Source organism: Anomalospiza imberbis, chromosome 29, assembly GCF_031753505.1.
Source record: "Anomalospiza imberbis isolate Cuckoo-Finch-1a 21T00152 chromosome 29, ASM3175350v1, whole genome shotgun sequence".
In the NCBI taxonomy this organism is placed as follows: Eukaryota; Metazoa; Chordata; class Aves; order Passeriformes; family Viduidae; genus Anomalospiza; species Anomalospiza imberbis.
The window spans coordinates 1,186,936-1,210,831 of record NC_089709.1 but is presented as its reverse complement, the minus strand read 5'-3'; the positions used below and the strand labels follow the sequence as shown (position 1 = coordinate 1,210,831).

Genomic DNA, 23,896 nt, shown 5'->3' with positions numbered 1-23,896 from the left:
TGACCCTCAGCAGGGTTCAGAGGGCTCCTGGCTTTGTTGGGGGGGGTGGGGGTTCCCCAAATCCCTGGGTGGGAGTGGGGGGGGTCCCTAAGAGCCAGGCTCGGGAGCCAGCCCCCCGCAGAAGGCGCCGAGGTGCCGCAGGGCCTCCGGCTGCATGGAGTGCCGGCGGAGCAGCGCCCGCGGCGGCAGCGGCGGCAGCAGCCCGGCTCTGCCCGGCCCCGGCGGCTCCGGCGGGAGCGTTCCGGAGCCGCGGCGCTCCAGCAGCCCCGCCGGGTGCCGCAGCGGCCCGGGAGGGGTGGCTAGCTCAGGGTCCCGCCGCAGGGGTTTGCCCCGTGGAGGATCGGGGGCCCAACGCCCCGCGGGGGGCACCCGTTCCGCCCAGGTGGCTCCTGGCAGCCCCGAGACCTCGCGTCCCTCCACGCTGTGGCGGCGCGGGCGCAGCCGCAGCCCCTCCAGCCCCGCCGCCAGCCGCTCCGGGGGCACCGATGTCCCCTCCAGGGACCCCCGGGGCCCTTCAGGAGAACCCCAGGACCCTTCTGAGGGGCCCCGTGTCCCCTCCAAGGGTCTCCGTGTGCCCTCCGCGGGTCCCCGCGTCTCATCTAAGGCTCTCCCTGCTCCCTCTGGGGGTCCCTGTGTCCCTTCCTGGGTCCCCTCCGAGTGTCCCCGCATCCCCTCCACCCCCGGCACCGCCAGCCCCCAGGGCTCCGAGTTCAGCCTCTTCAGCTGCCGCTTGGGCCCGGCCCGGGAAGGTTCTGGAGCGGGAGCCGCGGGCGGGAAGCGGAACACATCGCGCTCCTCGTCCCTCCCGCCGGCCCCCGGCGACGCCGCCGCCCGCACCTGCACCTGCGAGGGGGACGCGCACAGAGCGGGCGACGGGGGCGAGTTCAGGTACTGCCGGGTGGTCTTGGTGCCGCGGGGCGACGTGGCCGAGGTGATGATGATGACATCGCGGCCGCGCTCCCGACACGCGTCCAGCAGCACCTGCAGCGTCTCCCGGTCCCCGCGCTCCAAGGCGTAAACCAGCGCCGAGCCCCCGGCGTAATCCCGGGCGCTGGGGTCGGCCCCGTGGGCTAGCAAGGTGGCGACCACGGCCGGGCCGGCTCGCTCGGCGCAGGCGTGCATGAGCGCCGTTTTGCCGGCTTTGTCGGGGATGTTGGGGTCGGCGCCGTTCTCCAGGAGGTACTGCACCATCCGCGGCTGCTCGGGCGGCTCGGCGTAGCCGGCCCGGCACGCTGCCATCAGCGGCGTGGTGCCCGCGGCGTTGCCTTCGTTGATGTAGGCTCCCCCTTCCAGCAGCAGGCGGGTGAGGCGGAATTTCCCTTGGGATACGGCACGCAGCAGCGCCGAGCCCTCGGCCGGGATCATGGGGAGCCCCCCCGGTGGCACCGCGGCGCTGGGCATGGCCGGGGTGGCGCTCGCTCACTGCAAGGGGAGAGGGTGCGGTGAGACCCCCGCCGGTCCCCCGGGATGGGCTCAGGGTGAGACTCCCCAGCGTGAGACCCTGGAGTCCCCCCAGGATGGGGTGTTCCCCCCCCCTCCCCCCCCTCCGTGCCTCAGTTTCCCCAGCAGCCGAGCTCTCCAGGCTGTGTCTCCTCTGCCAGCACCCCCAAACCCCCACCTGCCCCTGCCAGCATTCCTCAAATGCCTTCCTCCTGCACCCCCTCCTCATCCTCCTCCCGCTCCTCCCTTTGCCCCACCCGCTTCCCCTGCCCACAGCCCCATCCCTACCTGGGCTCCTCCACCCCGCGGGTACCCCCATCCCCGCGGGTACCCCCATCCCTGCCCGCACGGTTCCCATGGCGACGCCCGCTCACCCCCGGGGCTCCGACCAGCCGGGAAAATGCGGGAGAATCCAGCACCTTCCCGCTCCCCTCGGTGAGACACCCCCGAGCCCGAGCCTGGGGCCTGTCCCGTCACCCCCCCCTCCCACCCCTCGCAGCGGGGACCCCCCCCCCCCCAATCCAGCCCCTCTCCATCCCCATTTTACCGTGACCACCGGAGCGTGGGGTCCCTCGTCCCGGTTCGCACGGCCCCGGGGATGGGGCTGTCGGGGACAGCGGCCCGTGGCCGCCATCCCGGCCTGCCGCCGGTGAGGCGGGGGGGCGGGAGGTGATGTGGAGGGTCCCCCCCCCCACTCCCGCAGCGCTATTTTTGGCAGCTGCCGGCGCGGGGTGGGGGGAGCTGGAGCGGGATGAATCACCCACGGCGCATCCAGCGCCCGGCCCTGCGTGGGAGTCACGACGGGGGACCGGGGGGCACGGGGGGCTCTCGGGGGGCAGCGGGGCTGGGGGGCACGGTCCAGCAGGACCACAGCGGGGCTGGGGGTGGCCGTGCAGAGCGGCTGGAGCAGCGGGCATTGGGGGAGGCCAGGGAGCAGCGGGACTGGGGGTTCCAAAGCAGGGGGGCTGGGGGGCGCAGCATGGCCGGGCTGGGGGCCGGGGGGGCGAGGTACCCCAGGGCAGAGGGGTCCGGGCGTGGGGGGCCGAGGGACTTTTTGACCCCCCCCTTTTGATCGCCTTTTCATCCGTTTTTCACCCGTTTTTCATCCATTTTTATCCGTTTTTAATCCGTTTTTAATCCCCCTTTGGATCCCCCCCCCGTTCCCACCCCGCGCCCCCGGCCCCGCCCCCTCCATTGATCCGCCTCTAGGCCCCGCCCCTCGCTCTGACCCGCCAATCAGCGTAGGGCTTGCGCCCAGGCTCCGCCCCCTCTGCGCGGGGCGGGGCCGCGGACACGTGGGGAGCGAGTGCGCTTGCGCGGAGCGACACCGGGAGCGGCACCGGGACCGGGGGCGGAACCGGAACCGGAGATACGAGGGGACATCGGCACCGGCTCTGAGGTACGAGGGTCTATCGGGACCGGGACCGCGGGTACGAGGGTGCATCGGGACCGGGAACGGGACCGGAACCGGGGGAGCGGCACCGGGACCGGGGGTACGAGGGTAAATGGGGACCGGGAACGGGACCGGGGGAGCGGCACCGGGACCGGGGGCACGAGAGGATATCGGCACCGGGACCGGGGGAGCGGCACCGGGACCGGGGGTACGAGGGTACATCGGGACCGGGAGCGGTACCGGGAGCGGCATTGGGGCCGGGGGCACGAGGGTACATCGGGACCGGGACTGAGTTACGAGAGGACATCGGCACCGGGAACGGGGCCGGGGGCACGAGGAGACATCGGGACCGGGCGGGCCACCGGGAGCACCCAGGAACGGGGATGGAGACGGTGACCGAGACCGGGAGCCACCGGGAGAGACCATCGGGACTGGGTGGTGCGCACAGAGACAGGAACCGGGACTACGAGAACGGGGCCAGGGGGACCCACCGGGACCGGCACCGGACCGAGGGGTGAACTGGGCTGGGCAGCGGTACCGCGGGGAGGAGGGAACGGACGGGGACGGGGCTTGGGGCATCACCGGCAGCGGGCAGGGCAGAGCTGAACGGAGATGTCACCGTGTCCCCGTTGTCCCCAGCGGCCCGCGGCTCTCGGCATGGCGGGCCGGGGCCGCGGCCGGGGCCGGGGGCAGATGACGTTCAACGTGGAAGCCGTGGGCATCGGGAAGGGGGACGCGCTGCCCCCGCCCACGCTGCAGCCCTCGCCGCTCTTCCCGGTGAGTTCTGCGGGGATTTGGGCATCCCGGGAATTTGGGCATCCCGGTGGGTTCTGCGGGGATTTGGGCATCCCGGGAATTTGGGCATCCCGGTGGGTTCTCAGGGAATTTGGGCATCCCGGTGGGTTCTCAGGGAATTTGGGCATCCCGGTGGGTTCCCAGGGAATTTGGGCATCCCGGGAATTTGGGCATCCCGGTGGGTTCCCAGGGAATTTGGGCATCCCGGGAATTTGGGCATCCCTTTGAGCTCTCAGGGAATTTGGGCATCCCAGGAATTTGGGCATCCCAGTGGGTTCTGCGGGGATTTGGGCATCCCGGGAATTTGGGCATCCCGATGAGTTCTCAGGGAATTTGGGCATCCCGGGAATTTGGGCATCCCGGTGAGTTCTCAGGGAATTTGGGCATCCCGGGAATTTGGGCATCCCGGTGAGTTCTCAGGGAATTTGAGCATCCCGGTGGGTTCTCCGGGAATTCGGGCATCCCGGTGAGTTCTCCGGGGATATGGGCATCCCGGGAATTTGGGCATCCCGGTGGGTTCTCCAGGAATTTGGGCATCCCGGTGGGTTCTCAGGGATTTTGGGCATCCCAGTTAGAATTCTTGGGGAATTTGGTCATCCCAATGAGAATTCCCCGGACTTTGGGGCATCCCGATGGGAATTTGGGCATCCCGGTGAGAATTCCCTGGGACTTTGGGCATCCCGGTAATTTGGACATCCCAATGAGAATTCCCCGGGACCTTGGGCATCCTGGTGAGAATTCCCCGGGACTTTGGGCATCCCGGTAATTTGGACATCCCAATGAGAATTCCCCGGGACCTTGGGCATCCCGGTGAGAATTCCCCGGGACTTTGGGCATCCCAATGAGAATTCCCCGGGACTTTGGGCATCCTGGTGAGAATTCCCCGGGACTTTGGGGCATCCTGGTGAGAATTCCCCGGGACTTTGGGCATCCCGCTGCCCCTCGGTGCCCCTGCCCACCACTTCCATGCCCCCGGCAGGCCCTGGAGCGCCGCGCCGTGCCCCTGCCCGGGGGCGAGGAGGCCGAGTACATGCTGGCCCTGAAGCAGGAGCTGCGCAGGGCCATGAGGGGGCTCCCCTACTTCGTCAAACCGGGGGCACCCCGCAGAGGTACGGGCCCCTGACCCCCCCCAGTGTGCCCCGAATGGGTTGGGAATGGGTTGGGAAGGGAGCCCATCCCAGTCCCCCCAGCCCTGCTGCTCCGTGGCCTTTCCAGCGCTGACGCCCCCGCCTCAGTGCCCACCATGCCAGGCTGGGACCCTCCAGCCCCCCCATTTTATCCCCCCATTATTTATTCCCCCCCGTTTTATTCCCCCAATTTATTCCCCCTGTTTTATTTCCCCCTATTTTATTCCTCCCATTATTTATTCCCAATTTTATTCCCCCCACTTTATCCCCCCATTATTTATTCCCCCCATTTTATTCCCCCCATTATATTCCCCCATTATTTATCCACATTTTATCCCCCTGTTTTATCCCCCTGCTTTATCCGCTCCATTTTATCCCCCCATTATTTATTCCCATTTTTTATTCCCCCCATTGTATTCCCCCATTTCATCCCCCCATTTTATGCCCCCGTTTTATTCCCATTTTATCCCCCCATTATTTATTTCTATTTTTTTATTCCCCCATCGTGTGTCCCATTGGTGTCCCCAGGGGTGGGTGTCCCCTAAATCCCCCCCAAATTGTCCCTAAATCCCCCCAGAGTTACCCCAAATCCCCCCAGAATGTCCCTAAATCCCCCCAGAATGTCCCTAAATCCCCCCAGAGTGCACCCAAATCCCCCCAGCGTGTCCCCTAAATCCCCCCCCAAATTGTCCCTAAATCCCCCAGAATGTCCCCAAATCCCCCCAGAATGTCCCTAAATCCCCCAGAGTGCACCCAAATCCCCCCAGAATGTCCCAAAATCCCCCAGAATGTCCCTAAATCCCCCAGAATGTCCCCAAATCCCCCCAGAATGTCCCTAAATCCCCCAGAGTGTGCCCAAATCCCCTCAGAGTGACCCCAAATCACCCAGAATGTCCCTAAATCCTCTAGAATGTCCCCAAATCCCCCGGAATGTCCCCAAACCCCCCTTGCCCCCGCAGACATCGAGCGCTACTCCGACAAGTACCAGCTCTCCAGCCCCGTGGACAACGCCATCGACTGGAACCCAGGTGGGGGGACACAGGAGGGTCCCCGGGGCAGGGTGGGGGGGTACACGGGAGGGATCCTGGTTTTTTTTTTTGGGGTGGGCACCCCAACCTCCTGTTTTGACCCCCCCCAGACTGGAGGCGGCTCCCGCGGGAGTTGAAGATCCGAGTGCGGCGGCTGCGGAAAGGCAGTGAGTGACAACTCCTTGTCCCCTCCCACCCTGTGTGTCCCCTCCCTGTCCCCTCCCACCCCGTGTGACCCCCACCCCGTCCCCACCCCGCTGTTCGGATTTGAAAGCAAAACCAGTGAGAGACTCCCAGTTGAGAAATTTATTAGGAAAAGGGGGAAAAAAAGGGGTTTTTAAAATAATAATAATAAAAATATAATAATAATTAAAAAAATTATTATTATTATTATTATTATTATTATTATTATAGAATAATGTATCAGTAAAATATGATAATTTAAAATTAATTGTTGTAGTAGAATAATTTATAAGAAAAACACAGTAGAGTAATTTATAATTAAAATATAATTACTATAATAGAATAATTTAAAGAAAATAAAACCACAGAGTGAGTCAGAATCCAACCTGACACCGTTTTTGGTCAGGGTGTGGGATGGAAATTGGTCAGGAAATTGCTCAGGAAATTGGAATGGCTGCAGTCCTCCTGGTTCTGTTGGAGCAGAGATCCTATAGAAGGGTGTTCTGAAGATCCAGTGGAAAAACCCAGCTGTTCCTCTGGGAATCCAGCGGAAAAGGCTGAGTCTGGTGTCCCGAAACCTCAGATTTTATCCAGTTAGGAATGCTTGGCTCCTCCCATCTCCCAGTGGGATGCTGTCACTTTTACCAGCCACTCAGTGACATTTGGTAGCCCATTAACAGCAGATGTCTCCCCACGGGGAGGATGGATTTGTGGAAGAGATAAAGAAAACTGCCCAATCAACAGGAGATAACTGCCACACCTCTAACTGATGGCAAATAGAATAAATATTGCCACCTAGGACATTTGATCAGAGCAGTGATCCTGTGGAAGGGTGTTCTGAAGATTCAGAACAAAAGATCTTAAGTTCTGAAGATCCAGTGGAAAAACCCAGCTGTTCCTCTGGGAATCCAGCGGAAAAGGCTGAGTCTGGTGTCCTGAAACCTCAGATTTTATCCAGTTAGGAATGCTTGGCTCCTCCCATCTCCCAGTGGGATGCTGTCACTTTTACCAGCCACTCAGTGACATTTGGTAGCCCGTTAACAGCAGATGTCTCCCCACGGGGAGGATGGATTTGTGGAAGAGATAAAGAAAACTGCCCAATCAACAGGAGATAACTGCCACACCTCCAACAGATGGCAAATAGAATAAATATTGCCACCTAGGACATTTGATCAGAGCAGTGATCCTGTGGAAGGGTGTTCTGAAGATTCAGAACAAAAGATCTTAAGTTCTGAAGATCCAGTGGAAAAACCCAGCTGTTCCTCTGGGAATCCAGCGGAAAAGGCTGAGTCTGGTGTCCTGAAACCTCAGATTTTATCCAGTTAGGAATGCTTGGCTCCTCCCATCTCCCAGTGGGATGCTGTCACTTTTACCAGCCACTCAGTGACATTTGGTAGCCCGTTAACAGCAGATGTCTCCCCACGGGGAGGATGGATTTGTGGAAGAGATAAAGAAAACTGCCCAATCAACAGGAGATAACTGCCACACCTCCAACAGATGGCAAATAGAATAAATATTGCCACCTAGGACATTTGATCAGAGCAGTGATCCTGTGGAAGGGTGTTCTGAAGATTCAGAACAAAAGATCTTAAGTTCTGAAGATCCAGTGGAAAAACCCAGCTGTTCCTCTGGGAATCCAGCGGAAAAGGCTGAGTCTGGTGTCCTGAAACCTCAGATTTTATCCAGTTAGGAATGCTTGGCTCCTCCCATCTCCCAGTGGGATGCTCTCATTTTATCAGCCACGCAGTGACATTCGGTAGCCCATTAACAGCAGATGTCTCCCCACGGGGAGGATGGATTTGTGGAAGAGATAAAGAAAACTGCCCAATCAACAGGAGATAACTGCCACACCTCCAACAGATGGCAAATAGAATAAATATTGCCACCTAGGACACCCCCCTTGTTCCCCCCCAGGGACCGCTGCCCTCGTCCCCAAGCAGCGCGTGGCACTGGACAAGGAGGAGGCTCTGAAGAAGCTGGAGGTATGGTGGTCAAGGTGGATTTTGGGGGTGGATTTTGGATTTTTTTCTCCTCCCTGGTAACTCTCTCTGAGCCCCCCAGAGCCTGGAGAAGAAGGAGGAGGAGGTGACATCAGAGGAGGAAGAGGAGAAGGAGGAGGAAGAAGAGGGAAAGGAGGAGGAGGAGGAGGAGTACGATGAGGAGGAGCACGAAGAGGTGAAAAGGGGGGGACACTGTGGGGGTTGGTGGGTGCCCAGGGGTCCCCGGGTGTCACCGTGTCCCCCCTGTGTCCCCGCAGGAGACCGACTACGTCCTGTCCTACTTCGACAACGGGGAGAGCTTCGGCCCCGACAGCGACGATAACGGCGACGAGGCGGTCTACTGACCCCAAAAAGGGGGACACCCCAAAAAAAAGGGGGACACCCTGAAAATGGGGACACCCCAAAATGGGGACACCCTGAAACGGGCACTGCCCTCCCCCACCCCACAGTCCTGGCACCCCACCCCCAGGCTGTGTGGCACCCCTGTTGTCCCTTGGGGGCATTGGGGTCCCTGTCACCTCCCCAGGACAATGGGGACACCCTTGGGGACATTGGGGTCCCTGTCACCTCCCCCAGGGGACATTGGGGTGCCCTCACCTCCCCAGGACAGCGGGGACACCCTTGGGGACATTGGGGTCCCTGTCACCTTCCCAGGACAGTGGGGACCCCCTGTTATCTCCTGGGGACATTGGGGTCACCTCCAGGACAGTGGGGACCCCCTGTTATCCCTTGGGGACCTTGGGGTCACCCCCAGGACAGTGGGGACCCTCTGTTATCCCTTGGGGACACTGGGGTCCCTGTCACCTCCCCCAGGGGACAATGGGGTGCCCTCACCTCCCCAGGACAATGGGGACACCCTTGGGGACATTGGGGTCCCTGTCACCTTCCCAGGACAGGGGGGACCCCCTGTTATCCCTTGGGGACATTGGGGTCACCCCCCAGGACAGGGGGGACCCCCTGTTATCCCTTGGGGACATTGGGGTCACCCCCAGGACAGGGGGGACCCCCTGTTATCCCTCAGGGACATTGGGGTCACCCCCAGGACAGGGGGGACCCCCTGTTATCCCTTGGGGACATTGGGGTCACCCCCAGGACAGGGGGGACCCCCTGTTATCCCTTGGGGACACTGGGGTCACCCCCAGGACAGGGGGGACCCCCTGTTATCCCTCGGGGACATTGGGGTCACCCCCAGGACAGGGGGGACCCCCTGTTATCCCTCGGGGACATTGGGGTCACCCCCAGGACAGGGGGGACCCCCTGTTATCCCTTGGGGACATTGGGGTCCCTGTCCCCCCCTTTTGCTCGCGGGGTGCCCTGGCCGCCTGTCATTCTCCGTGCCACCACCAGGTGGCGCCGGTGCTCCAGGCCCGGAGGGTGGGGGCGGGACCCCCCCGGGGCCCCCCAAAATTTTGGGGTTTTTTTGTTTTTGTTTTTTTGGGGTGGATTTTGTGTGAATTGAAGAGGATTTGGGTATTCCTGCCTCAGCTCTTGGTGCGTTTCGCTCGGGGAGGGGTTGGATAAGGGGGGGGCCAGGACTCTAAATGGGTTCAGAGTTTTTTTTTGGGGGGGGGGGGTGTGAAATATTTTTTTTTTTTTTTTTGAGGGGGAAAACGCGTTTCTATGAAGAAGAAAAATGTGGGTTTTTTTAGGGAGGGAAGTTTTTATGCGGAGGGGATGGTGGGATTTTTGGGTTGAAAAAAGTGGTTTTTGGGAGATAAAGTTTTTTTTGGGGGGGGGAGAAGGGTGTGTTTTTGGGGGGGAAGGTGGATTTTTTGGGGAGTCAAGGGATAATAGTTTCGGGGAGGGAAAGGTGACTTCTTGTGTGTCAAGATATCTTTTTGGGGAAAAAGACGTATTTTTGGGGAGGGAAATGTATGTTTCGGGTGGAAGGCGCACTTTTGAGGGAGGAAAACTGGGTTTATTGTGGGGGAGCTGCTCTTTGGAGGGGCAAGGCGTATTTTTTAAATAATATTTTAGGCCTTTTAGGATGGATTTTGGGGGGAGGAGGGAAAGGGAGCTGTTGTTTTTTCTTTCCAGGGACGAGTTTTTGGAGCGAGGAACGGTGGATTTTTTTTCCTTTTTTCTTTTTTTTATTGGCGGGGAGAGGCAGCGCTCTGCGGTGGGGGGAGCGCTTTGGTGGGGATAAAGATTTTGGGGCTTGGGGTGGGGAGGTGATGCGGGGTTGGTTTTTTTTTTGGGGGGGGGGAGGAAGGAGTGTTTTTTTTTCTCGGGGGAGGGGAGGTTGTGTTTGTGCCGCAGGATGGGGGCGGGGGCTGCTCACATGAGTGTCACATGCTGGCCCCCCCCCCGCCCCGCGGCCAGTTCCTGTTTTGAGGCCAGGAACATTCCAGAAAATGTGGATTTCCAGCTGCTCCCCGTGCCCTTGGTATCCCCGCTTTCCACTTTTCCAGGCGTCGGTGGGAACCCCAATCCTTTTAAAGGGGTGGGATCTGTCCCCACCCCACCCGAGCCTGGGGAAAGATTTGGGATCGGGCAAGCATCCGCGTGCCTCAGTTTCCCCGGGGGGAACCCTTTTGTGGGGTCCCCTGGTGCTTCCAGCCCATTCCGAGCCCGCTCCCTCGCCCAGTGCTCCCAGCTCGGCCCAGGCCCTTTGGCCCGCTCGGAACTGGGCAGGAATTCCGGAGCCCAGAGCTGCCCTGCAGGGGGAACCCCTAAAAACCGCAGGGAGGAACCCCCCCGATCCGTGCGGATCCTGCTCCGCCGCAAGAGCCACGAAGGGCAGGGGAGCTTTATGGCCTTAATGAGCTTAATTAGAGCTGTAAAATTGGGGTGTGTGGGGGGGTGAGCGCAGGGTTCAGCCCCGTTTGGGGCCGGGGGGTGCCAGAACCTTTTCCAGGGGGGGAAAATCAACAATTTCAGGGATGGGGCCAGCAGGGGATTGGGAGTGGCTCCCTGATTTTTGGTTTTTTTGGGGGGTGGGGGGCTGGCTGTGACCCCCCCCCCCGCCCCTTTCCCACAGCTCTCTGAGCCCAGCCCATCCCTGGCCCAGAGCAGGGTGACCCTTTACCTCCTTGGCCAGTAGCCAGAAAGGCTCCAGTTCCAAAGGGAAACTGAGGCACGGGCTGGGATAAGGCTGGGGGGGAAGGGGGGGGGGCCAGGCAGAGCAATTTTTTGGGGGGGGCTCCAAGTGGGGGAGAGGGCGCGAAGCAGAGCCAAGGTCACGGCCTCGTTGTTCGACGGCAGCACCTTTCACCCAGATCCCAAAAAACGAGCCGGGGCTGCTCGGACAGCAGCGCCAAAAAAAGGCAGGAGGAGCAGGAATACTGCCCTGCCTCAGTTTCCCCACTCCGCATCAGCCCCCCCCTCCCCACCCCAGCCTGTCTCTGTGCCTCAGTTTCCCCTCCTCTGTGCTTTTTTTTTTTTTTGCTTTTTTTCCCCTGGAAAAAACCAGTTTCTCCCCAGGGGCTGTTCCTAGAAAAAAAAAACAGAAGTTGGGAAAAATAATATTTTGGTGGGTTTTTTTTTAATTTTAAATGAAATAAATAATGATTTTAATTATTTTTTAAAAATGAACAAAATAAAATAACCCACTCCAAGGGGGTTTCCTGCCATCCTCCCATCTCCTGAGAGAGAGAGACACACGAGACCCGGGCACCGTTTCATTCGTTTATTACAAATTTTGCCCCCCAGGGGCCACAGAAAAGGTACAAAATTTGCATTTTTGTGCTTTCCCTTCCCCCCAAATACTACGTACAAAACCGAAGAGTACAAAAGGTCGCGACGCGGAGCTCTGTGTCGCGACAGGACGGATTCACGATGCGCCCTTCTCCCTCGGCGGGAGCGCAGGGCGGCCAGAGCGGCAGCGCGCGGGGACGCAATTCTTTCCAACCACGGTTTCCCGTCGCCGCATGTCACGACAGGCAGCGCGCGTCCCGACAGCCGGCTCTTTTCCAGCTGCCATCTGCCTTGTCTCCCCCTTCCCCGCCAAGTCCTTGAGGGTTTTCTGCCCGCTCAGAGCAATTTTCCTCGAGATTCGGGGCCCTGGAGCAGCGCGGGTTCCTCGGGAGCACGGTGCCCTCCAGGCGTACTGGCCAGATGTGCTGCAGGTGTGCGGCACACCCCGGCTGCGGCGCTCACTGCGCGCTGTTGTCGTTTTTGTTGTTGTTGGCGACGCAGGGATCCACCTGGGCGACCGAGCAGGAGGCGGGTGAGGGATCCGGGCAGGTGATCCCAGATCCACCTGGCCCCTCCCGTGCCGCTGCCGGGCTCACCTCCGTGTAGGTGGGGGGAGGCATGAACTTGAACTCCGGAGCGTACATGAAGATGGGGCTGTCAAATCCATCGGGATCGTCCAGCAGGGGCGTGGTGGGGCTCTCCAGCCGGTGATCCTCGGGAACGATGTCCAGGTAGCACGGCGGGGCTGTGGGCATGCAGGGAGGCACTGGTGAGCTCACCTGGGAACCGCTGAGGGGCTCCCCCCACACGCTGGGATCCCAGCACTGTGGATCCAGCTGCACTCACCCTCTGGAGCATCCGGGAGGTTCAGGTCCACCCAGCTCATCTCGGAACTGGTCTGACTGGCCATGCTGGAGCTGCGGCTCCCGATGCCAGAGCGACTCCCGATGACCAGCGGCAGCTCCAGGATGATTTTCTTGGAGCCTGGCACGCTGACGTAGATCTGCGGGAAAAGCCAGCATTTAGAGGCGCGTGGGACGGGACCCCAGGATGAGGAGGAAGATGAAGGAGAGGATGAAGGGATCCCCCCCCAACTCACCTGCAGGAAATACTCCACGCGCAGGATGTTGCAGCCCAGGATAGAGGGTTTGAGCTTCCGCACGCGGATGGTCTTGCCGCGCCAGGACTCCGAGGTGCCCGAGATGATGTGATTGCCACGGACGCAGGAGAGCTTCTGGCAGAAGACCTTGGTCTGGCCGTTGGCCAGGTAGGTGTGCTTGGCCACGATGGCCGCCTTGGGCACCACGATGCGCGAGCAGGTGTTCTCGAAGTCGGCGTTGATGCAGATCTCGTCGCCTGCCAAGCCAAGGACACAGATGTTAGGGATGCTGGGGCTTTCCTTACCGGTTTGCCCGCTCCCGGCTCCCTGTTCCCAGCAATCCTCACCTTCACAGAAGCCCTTCCTGTCGATCTGGGCGCTGACAGACACACGTCCATCGGGGATGAACATACAGGACACTTTCTTCTCCTTTTTGGCTGCAACTGGAGACTGCGGGGAGAGGCAACGCTCAAACGCTGGCCCCGTCCTGTTCTTCCCACCCTCCACCCCTTCCTTCCTCCTTTTCTTCCTTCCCTTTTTGCAACCAACCCTCAAAATTCCCCTGGAGTACACAACACGCCCCACCCAGTGTCAGTTTCTGGAATTATCCAGAACCCCTTAATCCCACCCTTAATCCCGCTCAGCCCAGATCCGATTAAAGACACCTGGGTTGGGCTGACCCTCCCCAAGGGCTTTTCTCCCAAGCCTCTGAGGAGCACTCGGGGCTCACCAGCAATTCCGGGGTGTTCACGTCCACGGGATCCATCACCTCGAAGCGTTTCTTGACCTGCTGCGTGGGGCAGGCCGGACGCTCCAGGGACGCCTTCACCCAGTAATCCACGGAGCCGTACTTGCCCTTGAACGTGGTGCCCAGCGGCCTAGAGACAGGCAGGGGGGTCACTCCAGAGCCAAAGCGTGGATGTTTGCAATTTCATTCCACCCCCCAGTGGCAGGTGCTGCCTCATACTCACCCCTGGGGCAGCTCGAAGCCGAATTTGTACTCGTACTTGTTGCCTGGTCTCAGGATGACGGAGCCGTCCTCATCTGGAGGGGAGAAGGGAAAGGGAAACAAACATCAGCTGGAGCTCCAGGGTGATCCTCGGTTCAGAGGGCGTTGGGTAACACCTGTCCACACCCCGGGAACCCCGTGTTCTCTCCCTTCACCTCACCAACACCCCGGGGCAGGACACAGCGTCTCACTGGCTCCACCCCACCTCCAGTTCCCCCTTATCTCCCGGCTCCAGCCCCAGGGTGCGCTCCTGTGCCCGTCCCGGACTGCGCCACCGATGTTACCAACCCCCGTGGAGTCCAAACACGCCTCGGGAAGCTCCCCAGGCTCTGATTTCGTCCTTTAGCTCCCAAACTTCCACTTGGCTCGGCCAAACCTCCCAACGTTCCAAAGTTCCCCTAGATCTGGTCACTTTTTCCAAGCTCCACACACAGCATCGACTCTGTGCTGGTGATCTCCACCGCGACCCAGGGCTGCCTCTTGTCTCTTCGTCCCCTCCCAAAAACCCCCTACCCCCATCCAACCCCTAACGTGGCCAAGCCCTGGGTTGGGCTGGGCTTATGAACCGGTGTTTTTAAGGCTACCCTTTCCTCACCCGTGGGCTGCTCCTCAAGCGCCAGCACGTCCTCGAAGCGCAGGTACTCCATCTCCTGCCGGCACTGCGCCGGGCCCTTGGCCCAGGTCACCCTGGCCACGCCGCACGCCAACACCTTGACGGCGCTGACACGGGTCACCTCGGCCACCTCCACCAGCACGCGCCCGGCCACCTTGTCCCCGCTGCAGTAGACCTTGTCGGGCTCGCTGAAGGCCACCGCGAAGCTCTTCACCTTCCTGAACATCACCATGGCTGGGGAAGGGCGGGGGCGCACAGAGCGACGGCTGCAGGGCTGGATCCCCGTAGAGGAACGAAATCCGCCCGAGCCAGGCAAGCGCGGGGCGGAAAAAAAATAAAATAAAATAAAATAAAAGCGACCGAAGGCTTTGTTCAGAGCCGCTGCGAAGTTCCCACACCCAGCTCCGCCCCGGGCCCTCAGCGCTCTGCGAGTGCCGCCGCCGCCGTTGCCTTTTATAGGCTCGGCAGCCCCGCCCACCCCCGCCCGCGCCTGTTGCTGCCGGGGCAGCCACGCCGAGGGCGCGTGGCCGGGCGTGCAGCTCGCGTGATCAGCGCGCCCATTGGCTGCCGCTGCCTTGTTTACGGCAGCGCTGACCAATCAGAGGGGCGGCCGGGGAGCGTGGACAGCGGGTGAAGGAAAGCCGCGCGTGTTCAGCGGGGCGGGCCGAACGGGGGCGGAGTGACAGCGCGGGGGGCCAATGGGAGGCGAGGAAGGGCGGCGGCTCTGGCCAATGGGGAGCGAGGAACACGATGTCATGTTCCCAGGCTCGGGGGGGGCGCGGGGTGTTGCTCCCAGTTTGGGACAGGCTGTGTTGTACTGGGCGGACTGGGAGCGGCCAGGCCGGGCCTTGAGGGGCGGGGGGCTTCCCCTCCTTCCTCAGAATCCTTCTCCCCACCCCGGGCAGCCTTCAGTTCCCCCCCAGCGCCGCCCCCCGGTGGGCTCGCCGCTGTAAACTTGGGGGAAATAAGGGCGGATTTGGGGTACGGGGTGGAAGTGGGGGGGCTGATCGAGCTCCTGCGGGCAGGATTTCCCCCCCTTGCTGCTGCTTCCATGCCCTGGAATCCCTTCGGGGGTTCCCTCAGCCCCCTCGGTGGTGTTGTCAACTCTCCCCATCCCCAGACACACTCCCCGCGTTATTTGGGGTGAATAAGGGTGAGTTTGGGGGTTCAGCACCCAAGCCTGCCTTTGGGGGTTCCCTCCCTCCCTCCTCTTTGACACACCCGCCTCTTTTGCTTTCTGCTCTGTCTTGGGGACATTTCCTGCTCCTTCTTCCCCAAAATATCCCCCCCGGACACTGATTTGAGCTGTGGCCAGCAGCCACCTCCATTCCACAAGCCCTGGCCCTGCCATCTGGGGAGCAGGACAGCATTTCTCCTCCCCCCACCAACCCCTCCAAAGGAGACTTTGGCTTCCAAGAAACCTTCAGATTTCACTCCCTGGATCAGCATTACTACAGGACAGGAACTGACTTTTCCCCCTTTATATATGTATATTTAAAATTTTTAATTTTTTTTTTAATTTTCCCCCAGTCCTTAGTGCTTTCCCAGCTTGGGAAAATGCTGGGAGCAGAGGAAATAGGAGAACAATATCCAGTGGAAATGGGGGGGGCTCCCAGTGGAGGTGTTTTTGTTGGGAGTTGTCCTTCGGAGGTTGTTTGTCCGAGTGTTCCTGGCACTTTTCCTGCCCTTCCTTCGCCTCCTTCCCTCCCCAGAGTTAATTCACACCTGATCGTATAAACCGATAAAGCACAGGATAAACCGTGGGGCATAAACTGTTCTCCTGCCAAACCGCAGGACGGAATTCCTCCTTGAGAGGGAATTATTATATTATTGAGAGGGAATTATTCCTTGGTTGGGTGCAGAATTCCTCCTTGAGAGGGGGAATTTTTATTGAGAGGGAATTATTCCTTGGTTTGGGTGCAGAATTCCTCCTTGAGAGGGGGAATTTTTATTGACAGGGAATTATTATATTGTTGAGAGGGAATTATTCCTTGGTTGGGTGCAGAATTCCTCCTTGAGAGGGGGAATTTTTATTGAGAGGGAATTATTCCTTGGTTTGGGTGCAGAATTCCTCCTTGAGAGGGAATTATTCCTTGGTTTGGGTGCAGAATTCCTCCTTGAGAGGGAATTATTCCTTGTTTGGGTGCAGAAATCCTTCTTGAGAGGGGGAGTTTTTATTGAGAGGTAATTATAATTTTATTATATTATTGAGAGGGAATTATTCCTTGGTTTGGGTGTAGAATTCCTCCTTGAAAGGGGGAATATTTATTGAGAAGGAATTATTATTGAGAGGGAATTATTCCATGGTTGGGTGCAGAATTCCTCTTTTAAAGGGGGAATTTTTATTGAGAGGGAATTATTATATAATTGAGAGGGAATTACTCCTTGGTTTGGGTGCAGAATTCCTCCTTGAGAGGGAATTACTCCTTGGTTTGGGTGCGGAATTCCTCCTTGAAAGGGGGAATTTTTATTGAGAGGGAATTATTCCTTGTTTTGGTGCAGGATGGAGGAATTGCACCTTTTTTCCTCTGCTCCCCGTTGCTCTCCCACGAGGATGAAGGCGATGGGTTAGTGGGGAATCAGGGATTTGCAGAAATTTGCTGAAAGGTGGGGAGGTTTTCCCAGCCTTCCCAGCCATGGGATATTTGCCCCCTTAGATCTGAGCCGTGTTTACGCTCTCCCTCTCCAGTTCCCATCCCTCTGTGCCTTTCCGAGGAAACCGTTCCCCCCTTAGACACATTCCAGCAAAGCCAAAGGGCCTTGGAGCCCCACGCCAAGGAATTTCGTCAAGAATATGATCCCAAGCGTGTTCCACATCCCGAATCCTCCCTGAGTTGCTCCAGCCTCGTCAATCAGTGCTGCCCTTTCCCCTCCTGCCCTCCATCCCGTGGCAATCCCCTTCCAGCACCGTCCGCTGCTGGAATTCCCCCCTGAGGATCAGCTTTCCTCCTGGAAGTCTGAATGGATCTGGGATTTGGGAATGCTGTGGGATTTTCCAATATCAAATCTCCTTCAAAACCAAGAAAATCAGGGGAGAAATCACCAGGAGCTCTGGGCAGGGATAACATCCTGCTCCCACTAAAATGTTATTTTAAGGCATCCATCCCCCTCCAAGCTTCCCCGTGCGGCCCAGAGGATCCCAAATCTCCTTCCCACTGCTGAAGGTGAATGGAAGTGGGGGGAAATCCAGGATCCATTGCTTTTCCCGGAGCTCCTAACCAGGGAGAAGAAGCGGCCAGGCCACTGTGACTCACTTCTCCTCGGAATAACCCACTTCCAAAGCCACTGGGCGAGAAAACGAGCCCCGGGGTGACTCACTCCGAGGAGGGGAACTGGGCATGACACAGGCTTGTTTTTGCCAGCGCAGCTCTCCGGTGTGCTGATAAGATCCGTGTTTTTCTGCTCTCTGGTGGCTTGGTTGCCAGGAGAAGCCACAGCTGCTCCTGTGGCAGCCTGGCCTTTGTCCTCGCTATGGGACGGGCAGGATCCACTCGGGATCGCTGGGAAAGAAGGAAGGTTCCAGCAGCCCCAAAGCTTCTCGGGGATGTTGGTTCCATATTTCTCACCTTATATGGTTTCTCCCAGCGTATTCCAGGCTGGGGAAGGGGGTGGGGAGAGGGATCCACAATGGTTTGGAGCGTGGGGACAGAGTGTGCCGGGTGTGCAGTTGGGAGCTGGGGTGGAAAAGGCATTTCCTCTGGTTGTTTGTGCGCACTGGGAGCGTTGGGAATAGAGCCCAGCTGGAGGGAAAAAAAACCAAAAAAAAAAAAAAAAACCCCAAAAAAAAAAAAAAGGGAACTGTGCGGCTGGGGTGGCTCCTGGAAAGCAACTGCTTGTCCCATAATGTGGGAAATAAATGTATAGCCTAAGAGAAAAGCCAAAGAATAACAGAAAGCTCACACAGACAGACCTTAGAAATGAGAAATGCTGGCTTAGAAATGCCATGAAATAAAGCTAATGTTATTAAGGGGGGAAAATTGAGCTAAAAACAAGTTTCAAAATGTGAAACTAAATACTTCACAACATGGAATTGTCAAAAATGCATTATAATACTTAAAAAATAGAACTATAAAAATGCATTATAATAAAACCCACAAAGAGTAATTTTAAATGAGTAGCTTTAAAACATTTACAACATAATGCAACTATAACTAATAAACCAAAACCCACTTATAGTATAATTTAAAAATAGTTAACTTCTAATTGTAATAACATAAATCACATCTCTTTTTGTAACATTTATTTCTATTATTTTATAACATTTATTTCTATTTCATAACATTGATTTCTATTATTTCATAACATTGATTTCTATTATTTTATAACATTGATTTCTATTATTTTATAACATTGATTTCTATCCTATTTATTATTTATAACATTCATCTATGTCCAGAACATTTCTTTTTAACATAATTAAAAAATATTTTGTCTCACCCTTCTCATAAAACTAAAAATAAAATATTTTAAAAAACCCTCTCAATTGCCCCATCTCTAAGTAAAAAAAAATAAAAATTAAAAAAAAATAATATTTTCAGGAGTGGAGGCTCCAGAGCGGGGCCAGGTCAGTTCCTAAATCCCAAATCCTAAACCCTAAAGCTGAGGGTTTGAGATTCTGCAGGGACAGGGGATGGGATCCCCTTTTCCCATTCCCTCAGGGCTTGCGCAGGAGGATTTTCCCCCCCTTGAAATCCCACTTTTCCAGCTCCCACTTTTCCAGCTCCCACTGGAGACTGGCATGTGGAAGTTCTTCATCCAGGTGGGATTTCTTCCCCTGCTTTCTGCCCCGAGGGTGTTTTTGGAGCAGGGAGGGGGAGATAAGGTTCCAGAAGAGCTCAAGGAGGAATTCAGATCTTGGGTCTGGAAGAGGCAGTGACACCAGCTCCACTCCAGCCGGGAGAGAGGGACTTCCCCCAGCTGCCGGCGGAGCCCCTGGAGCCCCTCAGGCAGCAAAGGAATGTGGATTTTTTTTCCTCTTTTTCAGCAACTGAAACCGCTCCGAGGCGGCGAGCAAGAGTGGGAGTGTCAAGCTTGGGGAAGAGAAGTGTGACTTGGAGCCATCTGGTGTCTGGAAGGTGTCCCTGCCATGAGCAAGGTGATCTTGAAGGTCTTTTCCAGCCAAAACCAACCTGGAATTCTGTGATTCCTTGTTGATTGGGGCGAGGGTGGAAATCGTGGCACTCTGGAGCTCTGACTGTGCCGGAGTGCTGGGTTCTGTGGACATCTAGAGGTTTTCCCAGGAATGGCAGAGGATTCTCCATCCATCCATCCATCCATCCATCCATCCATCCATCCGTCACCCTGCGACACGAAATAACTCACAGAAGCAGGTTAGATGTAAAAGGAAAGAAAAAGACCTTAAAAAAGCAAACTTTTCTTTTTCTGACTCCAGTATATATACAATGGCGAAAGTGACAGTGGATTGGAGGGTGGAACTGCCACCTCTCCAACCACACTGGTCAAACCAACAGTCCATCAATTCTCTTCACCCACACAGAATGCAAAACAATCATTAATTACATGAACATGCGTGAGAAAACTCTGTTAAAATATGTAAATATCAGAAGGCATAGGAACTTTTAGAAGAACTTTAAAACTCTCAAAAGAACAGGCAACAATACATCTATCCATCAATCCACCATCCATCCATCCATCCATCCATCCATCATCCATCCATCCATCCATCATCCATCCATCTATCCATCCATCCCTCCATCCATCCATCATCCATCATCCATCCATCCATCATCCATCCATCCATCCATCCATCATCCATCATCCATCCATCCATCATCCATCCATCCATCCATCATCCCTCCATCCATCCATCCATCCATCCATCATCCATCCATCATCCATCCATCATCCATCCATCATCCATCATCCATCATCCATCATCCATCATCCATCCATCCATCCATCATCCCTCCATCCATCCATCCATCCATCATCCATCCATCATCCATCCGTCATCCATCCATCATCCATCCATCATCCATCATCCATCCATCCATCCATCCATCCATCATCCATCCATCATCCATCCATCATCCATCCATCATCCATCCATCCATCCATCCATCCATCCATCATCCATCCATCATCCATCATCATCCATCCATCCATCCATCATCCACCAATCATCCATCCATCATCCATCCATCATCCATCCATCATCCATCCATCATCCATCCATCCATCCATCCATCCATCCATCCATCCATCATCCATCCATCATCCATCCATCCATCCATCCATCCATCCATCATCCATCCATCATCCATCCATCCATCATCCATCATCCATCCATCATCCATCCATCATCCATCATCCATCCATCCATCCATCATCCATCCATCATCCATCCATCATCCATCCATCCATCCATCCATCCATCCATCCATCCATCCATCATCCATCCATCATCCATCATCATCCATCCATCCATCCATCATCCACCAATCATCCATCCATCATCCATCCATCATCCATCCATCATCCATCCATCATCCATCCATCCATCCATCCATCCATCCATCATCCATCCATCATCCATCCATCATCCATCCATCCATCCATCCATCCATCCATCCATCCATCCATCATCCATCCATCATCCATCCATCATCCATCCATCCATCCATCCCTCCATCCATCCATCATCCATCCATCATCCATCATCCATCCATCCATCCATCCATCATCCATCCATCCATCATCCATCCATCATCCATCCATCATCCATCCATCCATCATCCATCCATCATCCATCCATCATCCATCCATCCATCCATCCCTCCATCCATCCATCCATCCATCCATCCACCCACCCAGGTCTCTTCTTCTCCTGGATTGGCGCAGTCTTGGCTGCGGAGAAAGAGGAAAATTTCCTTATTCCTTTGCTGCTGAGAACTTTCCTGGCTGTGACCACCTCCAGGAATGGTGTCCCAGGTGTGTTCTGAGCGTCTCCAGCTCAGATGGGCCGTGTGACTCAGAGTCTTGTCCCCTGGAGGAGGGGACTTGGGCCAACGCTCCCTGGACAAGGTGGCCTGGCCCACCTGGAGCAGGTCACAGTGGGGCTGCAGCTCTGGCTCTGGTCAGGGCAGGTGTGGGGGTGTCAGAGCTGGTCACAGGGCCACCACCTCCTCTGTCACAGGGCCACCATCTCCTTCCGTCATAGGCCACCACCTCACTCTATAACAGGGCCACCATCTTCCTCTGTCACAGGCCACCATCTTCCTCTGTCACAGGCCACCATCTTAACAGGGCCACCACCTCCTCTGTCACAGGGCCACCATCTCCTTCTGTCACAGGGCCACCATCTCCTTCCGTCATAGGCCACCACCTCATTCTATAACAGGGCCACCATCTTCCTCTGTCACAGGCCACCATCTTAACAGGGCCACCACCTCCTCTGTAACAGGGCCACCATCTCCTTCTGTCACAGGGCCACCACCTCCTCTGTCACAGGGCCACCATCTTCCTCTGTCACAGGGCCACCATCTCCTTCTGTCACAGGGCCACCACCTCCTCTGCAGTGGCTCAAACCTGAGTCGTAGCCATGCAGGGGTTCAGCTGAAGAGTGAAAATGTGCCAAGCCTGGGATGGTCCTGGCCCATTCCCAAATCATTCCACACTGCTCCTCCTCAGAGGTACACTGAGGCAGAGAACAGACCTCTTCCCCCACCCCGAATCGAGGAGCAGAACGTCGGCGCCAATCCAAGTTGTTGATGTCAACAAGAGTGTTTGCATTGACGTCGGCGGACTTTGGATCGACCTTTCCCCTCCCTGGCTGATGTCACCTGCTAAAAAACACCTCAGCAGCTCCATCCAGCTCCCACTTGGGGTGGGTCAGCATCCAGGTGGCCCAGGTAGTGGGAGCTGAGGGGGTTCAGGGTGGTCTCCCAAGAGGAAGAGGCCTCAGGGGAGGGTTTAGGTTGGATATTTTGGAAATTGTGTCCGTGGAAAGGAGGGCAGACGTTGGAACGGAGCAATGAACCATCCTGGATGTGTTCACAAGCAGGTGGATGTGGCACCTGGGGTCATGGGTCAGCAGTGGCCTCGGCCGTGCTGCGGGAGAGTTAATGATTAATGACCTCAGAGGTTTCTCCCACCTTAATGAGTCCATAATTCATCAGCAACAGCTTCTCCGTGTTGTCAGAAGTGTCCGCACCGGGCCACTCCTGGTGTAACTCTGGGTCAGGTGGAGCTGCCGAGCCTCAAAGCTGCAACCAGAGCTCTCCACACCAGAATTCCTGGACATTTTCAGTTTGGGAGCTGCGCTCTAAATTTCAGAGGTGGCTCCTGAAAGCAGGGTTGGCAAGGAAAGCGCCAGGCCCAGCCCTGGTGGTGCAGGTAATGGAGGGAAGGTCTAGTTCCATTGGGAACCCTCCTTTCCCCGTGGAATTCTTGTTGAATATCTCTCCTGGCCAACAACTAAAGGACAATTAGGTTCTGCATCATCAAATCCATCTCATTTCCACCAGGAGCTCCAGCACCACCAACGCTGCTCCTGAGGATTTCATTCCTTCAGAGCATTTTATCCCTATGGAGAACATTCTCCCCACGGAGGATTTTATCCCCCCCACAGAGGTTTTTATCCCCCCCCAGATGATTTTCTTCCCAAAGGGACACGTGGAGCACATCAGAAGCAGCTTGCCTTCCTTTCCCAAAGCTCTGGAGTCAAAGGAGCAGGGGAGGAAGGAGATATTCTTATCCTCATCTGCCACTGCCACCCAAAGACGTGAAGAGACAGATGACAGGAAACGGGGACTCAGAAATAGACCCCTTTAATGTCAAACCCGTTGGGGATTACGAGGAGCAGGGTGAAAAACATGGAGCAGGTCTCCTGCTCCTCACTGCGTGCTCTGAGCACCCATCCGAGGGGGAGCTCACCGTGATGTCCATGAAATTATTTCCTTTGTGCTCTTGGCACAAAAGAGTAAAGAGAGAGAAAACCCCGTGGACATATTGAAGCATAAATTGTAGAACCTTCCTTGGTGGAGCCTCCGTGCCTGGAGGGGCTGAAATTCCCTTTCCCCCACCTCCACGAGCCCTTCCTGCAATTCTGTGGGACAGGGAGGGCCAAGTTTTTAATGCTCTATTAAAAATAAAGTCTTCCCCAAGGAAACGATTTCTCCTGTAGAGCTCCATCCGCTTTACTGAAATCCTCTGAAACATGTGAAATTTGCCCTCCCCTCTGCAGTTCTGCACCTTCCACGGCGCAACACCCTGCCCTTGTGTGTGCCCAGCTGGCTCTTTGCCATCAGGAATTCTGTTTTCCAAGCGAAAGCTCCAGTTTGCGTTGGATTTGAGCAGTGACAGAGAATCTGGGCCCAAGGGAGAGAATTCCCAAGGCGTGTTTTGTCCTCCCAAAAACCTGACACCGGTCCCAAGTCCAGACCCGGCTAAATTGAGTCCACAACAGGTGCCAAGAAAACAAGGAAAAATAGCAACAGTGGTCTGGGATATAGGAGGTCTCAAGCTCCACAGCTCCCACTGCTGGAGATCCACTTGTTATTTATCCTGGAAGAGGAGCACATGGACAAAACCGGCTGATTTCTACTCAAAAGT

At 56.6% G+C, this 23,896-nt stretch overlaps 3 protein-coding genes across 5 annotated transcripts; 1 reads left to right on the top strand and 2 right to left on the bottom strand.

Moving 5' to 3' along the window:
- Positions 1 to 75: 75 nt before the first annotated feature.
- On the bottom strand, positions 76 to 1,408 carry ANKRD34A (ankyrin repeat domain 34A). Its single transcript, XM_068174960.1, has one exon. It carries the CDS (start codon positions 1,399 to 1,401, stop codon positions 88 to 90), a length of 1,314 nt encoding a protein of 437 aa, XP_068031061.1. The 5' UTR covers positions 1,402 to 1,408; the 3' UTR covers positions 76 to 87.
- Positions 1,409 to 2,823: 1,415 nt separating this feature from the next.
- POLR3GL (RNA polymerase III subunit GL) lies at positions 2,824 to 8,441 on the top strand. Its single transcript, XM_068175005.1, has 8 exons — positions 2,824 to 2,839; positions 3,473 to 3,610; positions 4,608 to 4,737; positions 5,715 to 5,783; positions 5,894 to 5,950; positions 7,881 to 7,948; positions 8,028 to 8,141; positions 8,224 to 8,441. The coding sequence occupies exons 2-8, from the start codon at positions 3,491 to 3,493 to the stop codon at positions 8,308 to 8,310; spliced, it is 645 nt and encodes a 214-aa protein (XP_068031106.1). The 5' UTR covers positions 2,824 to 2,839; positions 3,473 to 3,490; the 3' UTR covers positions 8,311 to 8,441.
- A 3,138-nt stretch (positions 8,442 to 11,579) lies between these two features.
- TXNIP (thioredoxin interacting protein) lies at positions 11,580 to 14,749 on the bottom strand. Of its 3 annotated transcripts, XM_068174965.1 has the most exons (8): positions 14,306 to 14,746; positions 13,673 to 13,745; positions 13,432 to 13,579; positions 13,049 to 13,151; positions 12,702 to 12,958; positions 12,449 to 12,605; positions 12,199 to 12,347; positions 11,580 to 12,111 (listed from the first exon to the last, which is right to left on the bottom strand). In XM_068174965.1, exons 1-8 carry the CDS (start codon positions 14,553 to 14,555, stop codon positions 12,061 to 12,063), a joined length of 1,188 nt encoding a protein of 395 aa, XP_068031066.1. In that variant the 5' UTR covers positions 14,556 to 14,746; the 3' UTR covers positions 11,580 to 12,060. The 3 variants fall into 3 exon arrangements, with proteins under 3 accessions (XP_068031066.1, XP_068031064.1, XP_068031065.1); XM_068174963.1 differs by having other exon boundaries at positions 12,702 to 13,151; positions 14,306 to 14,749; XM_068174964.1 differs by having other exon boundaries at positions 11,580 to 12,347.
- Positions 14,750 to 23,896: the final 9,147 nt, after the last annotated feature.